This window comes from Nannobrachium achirus (assembly GCF_963921795.1).
Source record: "Nannobrachium achirus genome assembly, chromosome: 14".
In the NCBI taxonomy this organism is placed as follows: domain Eukaryota; kingdom Metazoa; phylum Chordata; class Actinopteri; order Myctophiformes; family Myctophidae; genus Nannobrachium; species Nannobrachium achirus.
Genome location: NC_137821.1, coordinates 24,303,872 through 24,318,529, shown reverse-complemented (window position 1 = coordinate 24,318,529; position 14,658 = coordinate 24,303,872). Strand labels below are relative to the sequence as shown.

The window sequence follows — 14,658 nt, the reverse complement described above, 5'->3', positions numbered from 1 at the left end:
TAGCCCGACACTACACGACACGGCACGACACCGCACCGCGCCGCATTTTTTATGTAGGTTTTCCACTACAGTACCCCCCCCCCCCCCTCCTCTCCTCCTCCCCTCTCCCCCTCCTCCCCTCCGCTCCCGAAAGAAATCGACGTCCCTTTCAACATACACTCGGATAGGATCTTCTGTCTGTAAACACAACGGAGATGCTAACTTGCGCTAATTATTTTTAGAGATGTGGTGGACAATGTTTTAGATGCCACACACTCACACAGGTCTTCATCGAGTCTTTACAACTATAGCGACGACTAACGTCGGGGTGAACATAGTCAAATAATAACTTTATTGGCCAAACTACACAAAGAAGAGTAGAGGCTAGTTGCGCTAGCATACATGCTAAGCTACAGTACAGTACATGTAGGCTACTGTAGATTCTTTTCCCCATTCAACACAGAGATGTGGTGGACAATGTTTTAGATGCCACACGCTCACACAGGTCTTCATCAAGTCTTTACAACTATAGCGACGACTAACGTCGGGATGTTCATGGTCAAATAATAACTTTATTGGCCAAACTACACAAAGAAGTTAGCTAATGTACTGTAGAGGCTATGCTAGCGCAGCAACAGTACAGTACAGTACATGTAGGCTACTGTAGATTCGTTCCCCCATTCAACACATGCAGTTACAAATACAAACAGGAGACATCTCACTGAGATCTATACAAAATTACGGATTGCCGACGCATTTGCCGTTGATAATTGCGACTCGCGACGATATAGCTTATGTCCACTGTTTGTGTTGGTTAATGTTCTTGGTGCTTCGTGGTATCTCAACTGCAGGGCTGGGGAACACAATTCTGCCTAATCGTCCTCTTTATAAACAGATATATAAAAGAAACAGGCTTTGCTTTTATATTTGATTTGCAGCCGTGACTGCATACTAAAATCTGTCTCAAGTTGTTGTGTTGAAAGACACAGCCGTGAGACTCTGTCTCTGACCAATCAGTATCAGCAGCGTGTATACGTCACTGATTTGGCCTCACTTAGCCCAGGCCGGACCACCTCAAGAGTGGAGCTGCTTTAGTACCCCGTTAAGTACCACTTTCACACCACTCTACCCAGTTACTTGTAGTGGAAAACCTGACACAAGTGGGCGGTGTGGTGTGGAGTGGTGTGGAGTTGGGCCTGTGGAAAACCGGCTTAAATGGGGAGGTGGGAGGAGGGTGGTGTTTGGTGGTGACCTGAGTTGTGGAACTCGTGCAGGGTGCGCTGGGCCTTCATGCTGAACTCCTTGGCGGAGGTGAGCAGCTCTCTCTTCACCTCCTCCTTGCGCTGCCTCAGCACCGTGCCGCTGTCCAGCAGCGTCTTGCGGAACCACGACCACTCGCCGTTCAGCGTCTCTAGCATCTGCTGCACCTGCAGGAGGGGAGAGTGTGTGTGTGTTAGGGCTGTCACAATTATTACATAATCGTCTAATCGCAAATTATTTTTCATAATCGTCATAATCGTGAATGTTGAAAATGTTTCATATACATACATACAGACTTTAGAGATACTGTGTACTGCTTTGCGTGATTTTAGGGCAAAATCTGTAGGAGCAGTGTCCAAAAATGTGTTTTGCAAGAATCGGCCTCATGGTGGCACTAGAAGAGGGCCATGTGAGAAATGAGGAGTTTGGCAGCCAAGGAGTGTGTGTGCAAAGTTTGGCATGGATGGGGGCAACGGTGGCGGAGATATGAGAAGGGCAAAAGTGTGAAGTGTGACGTGTGACTGACAGACTGACAGACAGACAGACAGACAGACTGACTGACAGCCGGTGGAGGTAAAACATTGTGAAGATATCACATTTACAAGCTCACAAAGCCCAGCATTGTGAGCTTGTAGTTGTAATTTTCACAACACTTATCTGTGGAACAGAGTCAAACTAACCGTAATGCCAACAAATCTGAGTAATAGTCAGGGTGGGGGGTGTCCCCAGTTCATATATGATTATGTTGAGGGGGTCGCGGCACTGAAACGTTTGGGAACCCTTTGGGCTACAGTCAGACGGTACAGTACAGTACAGTACTTACAGGCAGTTCCACGGGCACCTCATATTTGTCCAGGATGGCAAACTGTTCATGAATGGGGGCGATCTGAGCCTCCAGCCTGGACACTTCACCCTGCAAGGTCTCCAACAGCTGCAGGCTCTCCACCAGCTCCGCCTGGGTCACGGTGGGTGCACACAGCCTACGCACACACGCACACCCACACGCACACACACACACGCACGCACGCACACACACATACACACAACCACCAGGCTGAGTCATCTCGCCTTCACAGAGAAACACACACATCTATACTAAACGGATCAACACGTGTAGTTACTCAGGCAGATACCTCTTATCTCCATATTTTAACTTTGTGTTTTTATTTATTTTTTATTTGTAAAAAAAAAAAAAAAAAAGCCCTCATTCATACCACAGTGTCACACAAAAGTAGTAGATCCACAAGCTAGAAACGCGGCCCGAAACCGCGGCGCAAAGCTTTCGATCTGCTACTTTTCGCTATTTAACAGTAACAGTTTTGGACATAATATGAGGTTTCCACCTGACAGAGACGATATCGTCGTTGTCGGGTGGAAACCTTGTATGTCCAAAATCGTTTGTTCTGCATTTCTCATTTAAAAAATGTTATTTTTTTTTATCTACGAGCACACAACGCCTCGCAGCGCGAGGCGTTGTGTGTTTGTAGATCTGCTGTTTTCACTACTTTTGTGCGACGGCCTTGTCTGATGAAGCAGGGCTTCGCTTCGCGAAAAAAAAAAAACTACACATTTGAAACTTGGAGATACAAGGTTTCTGCCCGACAGAGACGATATGTTCCCTCTTGTTTCATATTTCATTGCGTTTCACAGCAGTAGGATATAGCAGAGTATTGACTTGTGTGGACTCTATACAGTCAAGGATGGTACATAATGTAACATAATCATAACCTAACTGCAAACTGTGTACACAGTGGGATATAAACCTTCACCTCATTAACGTGATTTTCAAATCAAATCAAATGTCTGAAAACGCAATTAAAAGAACCGATCAATAAAATCTCCACTAATACGCTGGCTGCATAGACTGACTCACTCACTCAGAGTTTCAGACCTCCCGGCATTCAGCTTATGCAGACCATATGGGTTGGTTTCCAGCTTGCATCAGGTGTCTTACACTAGCTTATTATTAACATTAAACACAGCCCATCCTAAAGCAAGGCTTCCCAAACTGTTACATGCCAAAGAGCCCCGAATAACCATAAGCTCTGGCCGTATTGTGATACGGCTTTAAAAAAGAAAACGCTTGTAGATCTGATATTTTTGAATAGCCAAAGTATAAAATAGGGCTTACGCCAGGGGTCTTCAACGATTTCAGGCCAAGGACCCCTTAGTTGAGAGAGAGAGATGAAGCAGGGACCCCCACAACTTTTTCATAGATTCCATATTGTTCTATCGTTTGACAGCACAATCATCGTGTATTCCACTTGAACCGTCAATATTTAATAAACTTGACCTTTCACTCTGTACTTTAGTCTGCTCTTTTTCCCCTCTACACCAAACCTCTTTGCCGAAAATAGCCGATCTACAAGTCTCACAACGCCTCGCAGCGTGAGGCATTGTGAGCTTGTAGATCTGCTATTTTTGGCAACAGTTCTCAGAATATGGACACAAGGGTTCAAGTTGTTAATATAAAAAGGATTGGAAGATTGGGAGATTTGGATTTGGATTTGGATTTGGAGATTTGGATTGGAAGATTTCGGACCCCTTGTTGAAGACCCCTGGCTTATATTATTAACATTAAACACAGCCCGTCCTAATTAAAGCAAGGCTTCCCAAACTTTTACATGCCAAAGAACCCCGAATAACCATAAGCTCTGGCCGTATTGTGATACAGCTTTAAAAAAAAAAGAAGAAGAAAAGAAAACACTTTTCTAATATTTTTGAATATCCAAAGTATAAAATAGGGCGTACGCCATTAATGCGTCTTTTGTAATAATCCTATACTAGAATTGGCTAATGGGTGGGCGATGTGCGGTGGACAACGTGCATTGACGTCCGACAGAGGCGTCAATTGGGCATGGCACAGTATGGCAGCTGCCTTACCTTACAGGGGGAGAAATGTACTTCTTAAAATCATGCCTGTTGATAAGGTATGGCAACATGACTGGGGTCTTGCACACGCACAAAGGCGCGCGTGCAAGACACCAGTCATGTTGCCATACCTTAGCTTTTGCTGAACTGACGCCACTGACATCCGACACAAACAGAGACCGTTGCCTAACAATGCAGAATCTCACAAGCGAACGCAGTGAATTTTAACTTCAATACATCTGAGATGTAGTTTGAGTGGTATAGTAAGTAAGTATAAAGTATGAGAAACCCCAAGCAAAGTAAACCTCAACATTGTACTTGAGTAAATGTACTTAGTTAATTTCCCCTGCTGGCAAAAAAGCTCTGCTTTCACCTTCAAAAATGTGCCTAGAAGACGGGTCCCATTCGCTGATTGAGCAATTACCAGCTGCCTTAGAAAATCAGAGGTTATTTAATGCAGATTGCGAGCACAAATTGTATGAAAATGAACAGCGCAATTCTGCACTGCGATTTTCATTTACGCCCCACAGCCGCTGCCTCACCAGGTATTAGAGCACAAGCACCACAGCCTGACAAATCAGGCCCATGGAACATCTCTCTCACTACAATAATGCATTTCACCTTCAGCCATTCACACACACACACACACACACACACACACACACACACACACACACACACACACACACACACACACACACACACACACACACACACACACACACACACACACACACACACGGTGGTACACATTATATCGTCACTGTCGAGCAGAAACCTTGTATTTCAAATTTGTATGTTTCTTTTTTTTTGTAAAGTAAAGCCCTGTTTCATCTTACAGACTGTCGCACAATACTAGTGACAATAGCAGATCTACAAGCACACAACGCCTCACACCTTGTAGATTAGCTATTTTCACTATTTTAAATCCTTTTGAAAATGGTAAATACAAAACGAATGGTTTTGGACATACAAGGTTTCCACACAACAAAAACGATACGCTACAATGAATGCCGTGCACATGCATGGCACCAACCTGCTCATCAGGAGCAGTTTGCGTTCCTTTGTGAAATCATCCGTCGGGTGGAAACGGAAACGTCCTAAACGTACCTTTCAGGATTGAAATACCCAAAAAAAAAGAAAAAAAAAGTAGCCGATCGACAACTCGTACATCTGCTACTTTTGATGCTTTTGTGTGAAGTTAAAACATGGAGATGCAGTAATAGAGGTTTCTGCCTGACAGCAACGGACGGTGCAGCGTCCATTCAAACCACTTTATATTGTGCATTACACACACATTCACACACGGACAGTGGAGGAAACCATGCAAGGTACCACCAGTGTGTTTTTGCTCAGAGACAACTTGACACAATTACATCATTCTATGATGTAATTGTATCTGTGTTTTTGGACCGGCACTTTTGACCCACAAGGTGTCAGCCTCCAGGAAAAAGAAAAAAATAATAATACAAAGGGAATACATAATTGCTCATAACAACCACACCAGTGGGTCTAATGAAGTACTGTCAACCTCCTAGACACATGAAAACCAGAAAAAGTACAAAACTATGGCACCGCCTCTTTAAGTACATCCTGAGCCACTGCTGTCCCTATGTGTTTTGCTCAAGGACAAACAACCAGGAAAAGGCCAGGGACTGAACCAACCGGCAACCTTCCAGCTCTTACCTCCTGAGCCATGCCGCACCATGTATGCACTGAGAGACACCCAAACTCCTGGTTATGTACAACTCTGGCAGTTTCCCTAGGTGGATTAGACTGGGTTTATATGGATGAATAGTGAAAGAAATACACAGAAGGGACTCTTTCCAGTCTTATAATGATTATGCCATCATGACATTTGCTGTTTTATGAGAGAGACCAGACCTCTCCACATTTCCGTAGTATAGTCAGTTACTTCATAATCTCTCAAGACAAGACGTGTTGGTTCCTCAAAAAAATAAATAAAAAAAATCTAATGTTTCAAATTCAGATGACTGTTTTCAATTATTACCAGGCAGAATTACAGACTCTCTGTGGCATTCAAAGAATGTGAAAGAGACAGTCTGGCTTGAGAGACTAGCTACTTCATAACAAGAGACTCTTGTACACAGCCAGTTTACAAAACGACCAAGCGTGATCAACCACATTGCTGCCGACTCGTTGTTGAAGTGTCACTCAAACCACAGTGTAACCCTAACCACTGTGTTATTGAAACATGTGTGGGTCACAACACAGCAAAGTGGCTAACAACAAGAATTATGTTTTCCTCATTAGGAGCACATTTATTTATTTAGTAATCTATAACTATAAATTAGGAAAAATCTACGTCCGTCTGTGAGTCCGCGCTTACGTCATCCAATGGGAAAACCCTTGGAGAAATGAAAAAAAAAGCAGACGAAAACTTGGATCGGTGAGCTTCACATGACATTTCAGCCAACCAGACTTATAAATGGGCCAATCTCTAAGCCCATAGCTTGGAATGTCCATATGGACATATTGTGTGAGTCTCATGTGGTCTATAACATAAGACATCTATGATCCATATTTGGGAAAACATTTTGTCCAACTTCAACCAACCGCACCTCGAATCACATGAATTCGGTCCTGTGCAAATTCCGCCCTGCGCAACCACGCCCTTTAGGTCGCTTTTCACCCTTAGGGCGCCTTACTGTTAGTAAGATATTATGATGTCGCGTGAAACAGGTTGCACTTGCTGTTGGTGACGTCACCAAGTATGTTGATGGTGACGTCACCACCCAGTTGATGACATCACCCAGTGTTATTTCAAGGGTTTTTCAAGAGAACTTTTAGGGGGGGAAAAACTGCTTTTAGCCAATGAAACTCGAGCTGATAACAATAGTGTGGTTGTCTTTCAGGCAACCACACTAATTATTCGGGAATTGTTCACTACCATTGTCATTTTTATAGGTTGTCATGGCTGCCAGTTCCCACTTGATATTGTGTGGGATTGCAGACTGATCCAGACAGCACTGAATAACTGCTAGCTTGCATAACGTCTTCAGACTAGGACGTAAATCTAAGATGAATAGGTCATCAGAGTATCTTCCAAAGAGGTCATCAGAGCGTCTGAGTCCGTTGTATCTTCCAAAGAAGTCATCAGAGTGTCTGAGTCCTTTGTATCCGCCAAAGAGGATGATACAATCTCCCACCATGCAACTGAACATCCACAACTGACGCGGGCCTTTCCCCTGGGGCTCAAGCTTCTTCCAGGAGAATGTTTCTGGATTGAATTTCCACAGATCATTGAAGGTCTGGTTCTGGTCGATGCCTCCAAATATGTACAGCTCACCATGGTAGGCAAAGGCTATATGATCCTGGCGTTTTTTTGGAAGAAGCTGTGCAGAAGGTGTGTTCAGCCAGCAGTTAGACTCTGTGTCAAACACTTTGATGTCGTTGTAGTGGACCCCAGGCCCTAGGCCCCCGAATACAAACATCTTTGTCCCGATGATAGTGGCAGAGTGACAGCTTGAACTAGGTGGTGTAATTCCTCTGGTGTCAATTAAAGACCAGACCATTGTGGTGGTGTCCAACTTGTAGACATCATTAGTCAATACCCTGTACCCTCCATAGCTATACATGACCTTCTCCAAGACACAGGATGAGTGACCATACCTCCCTTCTGGAACTGTCCCATAAACCCTGGGTTTCAACCATCTACGGGTGGCAACATCAAATGAATAAAGCTCATTGTAGCAATACGTTCCCCAGTAGCCTCCCCAGATGTAGACCGTATCCTCTATAAACACAGCTGTGTGGTGAAAGCGACAGGATGGAAAACGAACAGCAATGGGATATTCTTCTCTTCTGGGTGTCGCTGGGGGTAACTTCACCCAGCGCAAAGACACTGTGTTGAAGACATGAACTTCAATCCGGTTTATGTACTCCGTGCGGTACCCAGGGAAGGAGTAGAGCTGCTGCTCGCTCGCTGCTACAGCAGTGTGGTAATCTCTCTTTGGAGATCCTTTCAGATGCAGTGTCCACCGTAACATTTCAGACAACAGTAAAACAGCGGATGTTAGAAGTTTGGTTTCAGCAAGGCTCTAGAAGGATAGAGAGCTAATGGTGTTTGCCATCACTTATATTGTTACAGCGGCACACATGTGCGGCAAAGCTTGGCCAATCCACCAAGACCTTCACTGGCTCCCAATCAAAAACAGGCTCTATCCACCACCTAAAAGGTACTCAACAACCAAGTTCCTGGCTACCTCTCCAAGCTCCTTAAACCCCATGCTGGCAGCACTAGCAAATGAGTTAATTTAGTTTAAAAATATTTGGATACTTGGCCAACTAGACTAAACTATTTCAGATGACTGATAGGACTAAAACTAAATTTTTATGTGTTATTCAAAAGACTAAGACTAAATCCGAATTTGCTGTCAAAGTTAACACATTCAATGCCCAAAAATTAGGGATGCACCGATATATCGGCCACACATTGGTATCAGCTGATGTTTGCCATTATCGGCCAATATTGATATCGGCAAATAAAGCTGACATTAACCCATGGCAGTAGCCGATATTTATTTGTTGTTGATAAGCATACATTTTGCGCTGGCTATGTTGGTGTGTTGGTTATTTGCAGCCTACTAACAGAGTAGATTCTGAACAATTATTTCTTATGTTGATTTATGTGTTTCTCTGGCCCAAAAGGGGAAATGATAACACCCAAAACCACATAACCAAATATCGGTATCGGCTATCGGCTAAATTGTTATCTTGAACATCGGTATCGGCCAAGAATTCCCATATCGGTGCATCCCTACCAAAAATGTTTATTTTTTGCCCCATGATTGATGACAGACCTGGAGGAGTTGTCGTGCAGGTAGCCGTGCAGCTCTCGGAGGCGCGTGCAGGCCATGAGGCTGAGCAGCTGGGTGAACTTGCCCTGCCACTCGGCACAGTGCTGCACCAGGGACATCTTGAGTGGCGTGCAGTCCAGCAGCACGAACTGCACCACCACCACCGCCTCCTCCTTCTGGACGTTGTTGGCCACCTCCGTGTACCTGCAATCAGGGACGTGCAGACAGAGAATGTTAAAGATGAGGTGCCATGATTTTTCCCCCCCTCTAAAACATGATTATCTACTATTATAATTATATACTAGGAGGAATTTTTTTTCCAAAAAAGTGTACAGAAATAGTTAAAATTATGTTTTTATGTGGCCACACCCACCAGTTCATTGGTATGCGTGGTTGTCATGGTGGGTGGTGACCCAGCTGAAGTTAGCCACACCCACGTATGTTGGGTGAATGGTAATTAGGGGAGGGGTTGATTCTGTGATGTAATAAGTATCTGTGTTTTTGGACCGGCACGTTTGACCCCACAAGGTGGTAGCCTACAGCTAAAACCCAAATAGAAAGGCAATACATAATTGCTCATAACAACCACACCAGGGGGTCTAATGAAGTACTGTCAACCTCTTAGACACATGAAACCCAGAAAAAGTACTAAACTATGGCACCGCCTCTTTAAGCCCTTATCAGAGTCTGAGGTGAAGAGCCATCACCTCAACTTTTAGGTGATAAACTATCACCTAAAAATGTGATGGCCATCATAGTCACAGACTCACGGTGAAGTCATATCACCGTGCCTCTAAAACCAGGGGGCACACTGATTGATCTATTCTAGATCGACCAATCAGTGAACGGGGTGATGAGGAGATGTCTGAGGGTAAAAACAGAGGAGAGATGTCTAGGTCCGCTGTGATGGCTCTTCACCGAGGGTAATGACATAATATTGTAGTTTTCTGACTTAAAAAGACTACACCACGGTGATAAACCATCACCGCGGACTACACTCTGATAGGGGCTTAAGAGAGGCAGGGGCTGAAATTTCTAAAAGGGCCTTTTGGTGAAAACATTGAAAATAGCCGACCTCCAAGCTCACAACGCTTGGAGGTCTGCTATTTTCAGTGCTTGATACAACACTAACCCTAACCCTGGAGACGTGGCGTAACGGCATGGATTTCTACACAGAGAGGGCAATTTTTTCAACATAAGATGCTGCATTCAAGTTCAGGAGAGTTTGGACAGTTCTTGAATGCTGCCTTCAGGTATGGCACGCAAAGAGGGCATTTGCAATTCTTTCACCATAGTAAAAACTGCATTCAAGGTCTGGAGAGGGCACTTTTTACAGACGGATAAAAGGGCAGGCCAGGGGCTCAAGTTCCCTTTGATGTCTATGTGTGCACGTGCCTGACCTGCACCATGTTGACGGGACGCACAGCCGTGTCTGCTGTGGTGGAAGAAGTACACTTGGGTTGGGTTTACTTAAGTTGAAAGTAGAAATACCGCGATACAGAAATACTCTATCGCAAGTAAAAGGCCTTACGCATTGACTTACTGGGTCTCGGATCTCTCGTTCTGCGCGGGTATCGGCTCTAATTTTTCTAATAACAGGCGGGCCGTTGGGACCGGATCCATCATGTGTCAGGGCTTCTCGGGTAATGGTTCTGAAATTCCAAATAATAGACGGCTCCATTTTCCCCCGGGTCCATTTGGGTTCGGGTAGTTAAAATTGGACCCGAGAAGACCTCTACTACTCTGTGTTCATCAAGAGCCTTCATCAGAGCATTTACGTACTTTATAAAACCAATCATGCCGGGCCTACACTTAAGGTTTTAGTGCAGCTATTTTAAATTTGTATTTTATTATAGCCATGGCTGATTTATCCTGTGTGCATTGATTAGCTTGATGCACAACAGCAGTCTAGCTCAAATTAGTTTAACTCTGGCCAGGTATGACTGTTTCAATCAGCCATAACCCACCACACAACACGTATTCCTTTATTATAATTTGATTTTGACTGCTGCCTGCATTTATTTTCGGAGGTTTTAAATAAATCAGATGACGATGATGAAACTGGTGAGATAAATATGCTTAAAGTTGGGAAAAGTATACACGCATGTCTTGCCTTTAACCATTTGATTTAATCCATTACAATTGGGAAAGCATACGACTCGACACCTATGCTTTCCCAATTTTAAATTTTAGCTACAATATATTCAGTAGCATATTGTTTGGCTATTCAAAAATAGCAGATATACAAGGTTATAGCGTGTCACTTCATGCTGCCTTACAAGCTTGTAGATCTGCTATTTTTGAAAGATTGAGACAATTTGTGCAAATCTTTGAATATATATTTTTAAATAATTTTTTAAACATCTTTAACTCAAATCCTTGCTTCTGGGAGTCAAAATGTTTTGAGATGGGGGTCCGTGGCCAAATACATATCATTTTCCTTGACGTGAACAGGTGTGAGCCCCACTGATAGGCCTATAGCAACATACTTTTTTTTTTTTTTTTAAGAAAACGGTTTGGATTTTGACAAGGCATTTGTAGAATCGCCCTCAGGTCTTGGGTAAGAAAGTAATATGAGAGGAAGAAACAATATGAAATGCAGAATCATTTAAAGGACCAGGTCACCTCTGGGACATTGTTGTGTGGGACACGATCAACACAATCCTGAGTTATTTTTTTAGTTCAATCTGTGTTTTTAGATATTTTAGTATTTCAGACGATTTCAGCATGCTACAACTGGTCATATGATGCAAAATGCATCATATGACCAGTTGTAGCATGCTGAAATACTAACATATCTAAAAACACAGATTGAACACAAAAAAATAGTTCACGATTGTGTTGATCGTGTCCCACACAACAATAAAATAAGATCTGGTTGTCCCAGAGGTGACCTGGTCCTTTAACGCTTTGGATGTAACTTGTTACTATTCTTTATAAAACACAGCTTGTGTTGAACACACATAATGGTGTGTTGAGTACAAACTAGGCCTGTCACAATTATTACATAATCGTCTAATCGTGATTATTTGACATAATCGCGTTTATTTTTCATAATCGTTTCCATGTTGGAAAATGTTCATATATATATTTTTTTTAAGTAAAAAATAGTGGAAATAGCAGATCTACAAGCTCACAACGCGTCGCATCTATCAATGTTATTTTTTAAGTAGAGTTGTCAAATACGTGAGTAATTTCTTTGTATTTTTAAATTATGTGTCATATCTACCATGTGCAGCCTAAAAGCCAAACAGAAATGCAATTGTCAAAACACAATTAAATTGTTAATCGCAATTATTTGAGTGACAATTAATCGTCATGTAAAATGTCATAATCGTGACAGCCCTAGTACAAACAACACACTGACCTTGGTGTCCCTATTTTGGAAAACATTCCCAAAAAACCTCTTCAAATATATAAATAAATATGAAAAATGATGAGCAAATATAGCAGCTCTATAAGCTCACTAAGCATCACGTCAAGATTTGTTGCAAGTAAATCTACATTTTTTATATATCCGCTATTTCTGCCATTCATTTTATGAAGAAGTAGATTCATATAGAGCTTATAAATGGTTAACTTAATTTCACAAGCTACATAAATATATCATACAGGACTGTCTGCAAGTAATAGATATCAATTTAATTATAGATTAGCATTAGCGCCTTGGTGGTTCGGCCGGCATAGACGCTGACTAGACAAAAACCCGCCAACGTCTCCAGTTCAATTCCTAGCCGGGGAGGGGAGCTCTTCGCTGCGTACCGGCACCTCCGCTCTGCCCTTGCTCTCCTCGTTCACTGTCAAATGTGAATAAATCAATTAACCCATTCAGAACGGGTACACTATTGAAAAATAGCAGATATACAAGCTCACAGCGTGGCACCGAGTGCCGCACTGCGAGCTTGTAGCTCTGCTATTTTAGAAAAATCCTGAAAATTTGAATTTTGACCCGATTCTTTTGTCTTTTGAATCCTTCTAAGATTCTTTGAAAAACCTATGTTTCTATGTCAGCAAAGAAAAGGTCCTTTTCACTTAACTGGAGCTCAGTTAGTCTGTTCTTAAGAGACTACTATGTCAGATGGTTCTCAAACCTTTTCATATGAAGGACCCCCAAAATGATATGTATTTGGCCACGGACCACCATCTCAAAATATTTAGTTCCAGGGATCACCCAGAAGCAAAATGTGAGATACAAACATTCACTTTGAAAATACATATATTCAAAGATTTGCACACATTTTCACGACTTTTTCCAAAAATAGCAGATCTACAAGCTTGTATATCTGCTATTTTTTTTATAGTTAAAGCATCCAATAATTTTAGGCCTAAATGGGTTAAAGGCCATAAGAACATTGATGAAGACCTCCTCCTGTCTTCCACTGTAAATATGTTCACCGTTGATATCTAAATATTATCGACATACCACAGCCGCCATATGCTGAGGCAGACACGCACACACAGGACATACTGTACGGTACAGTACACACACACACGCACACACACACACACAGTGTTCAGTGTTGACATTACAGTCATTTGCATACCACACTGACAAATCCATAAGGCAATAATGCATACTCACACTGTGTATCTACGACGTGTATGTGTATGTATCTGTCCAGGCCCGAAGACTGTGTGTGTGTGTGTGTGTGTGTGTGTGTGTGTGTGTGTGTGTGTGTGTGTGTGTGTGTGTGTGCGTGTGTGTGCGTGTGCATGTGCGTGTGTGCGTGCGTGCGTCTAATATTTGCTAAGGACGCACGCCTATAGATTCAGCGGAGGTCACAAGGACAATGTTCTTTGCTTTATCCTCACATCTCATCCTCATCACCTGAGCGCGGGCGTGTGTGTGTGTGTGTGTGTGTGCGTGCGTGCGTGCGTGCGTGCGTGTGTCATTTATCCTTCACCCTCCATCAGTTCTCTCTCCCCCTCCCTCCCTCTCTCTCTCTCCACATCACCACACCTCGACCCTTCCCACTGATAATACGTCAATGCAAACCTCATTTCCTTTCCGACCTACCGCGGACACACGTCTTCATTCTCTAAAACAGTGGTTCTCAACCTTTTCAGGCTGTGACCCCCCCAAATAATCATATTTTTAACTGGGGACCCCCCCACTCTCACACTGACGAGCACTAAGAGTTGAGGCCTTACATTTTGTATAACACGGTTCTATTGTGAAAATAGACCTACATGCTCACACCGCCTATATACAACGGTGCGGCTTATATATAGATTTTTACAGCTAACGGCCACCAGGGGCACACTAGCAGGAAGCAGGAAGGACACCTGCGGCTTATAGTCCGATGCGGCTTGTATATGTACACATTTGTTTTTCGTTCGAAATGTAGCTGGTGCGGCTTATATTCAGGTGCGGCTTATAGTCCGGCAATTACGGTACATACAGACCCAGTGAACAAAGCATTTAGGGTTTAAACTTAAAACCCTAGGGTTTAAACTTTAAACCCTAAATGAGGTCCTTTAAACCTATCACACATTTTCTACCTATCTTCATACAGTTGGTCCTCTCTAATGCTCATTATTGCGACCGTTAGGTCGCAGTTACTGTCAAAACCTCGACCAGCTGTCAGTCTGTCAGTCAGTCAGTCACACGTCACACTTTTGCCCTGCTCATATCTCCGTGGATCAGAAAGGAACAATGGAGCACACAGCTTGATGGAACTCAACAGGGAGAGGCTCAGGTAGAAACTTTGAAATTTAGAATTGTATT

The 14,658-nt window shown here is 43.1% G+C and overlaps 1 protein-coding gene across 1 annotated transcript in view; it reads right to left on the bottom strand.

The window, feature by feature from the left end:
• dnah2 (dynein, axonemal, heavy chain 2) overlaps positions 1-14,658 on the bottom strand; it is a gene marked incomplete at both ends in the record, with an annotated part of 552,347 nt that overhangs the window by 364,616 nt on the left and 173,073 nt on the right. Inside the window, 3 exon segments of the mRNA XM_080741500.1 lie at positions 1,232-1,406; positions 2,063-2,219; positions 8,934-9,134. Of these exon segments, the coding sequence (XP_080597626.1) occupies positions 1,232-1,406; positions 2,063-2,219; positions 8,934-9,134 (533 nt within the window).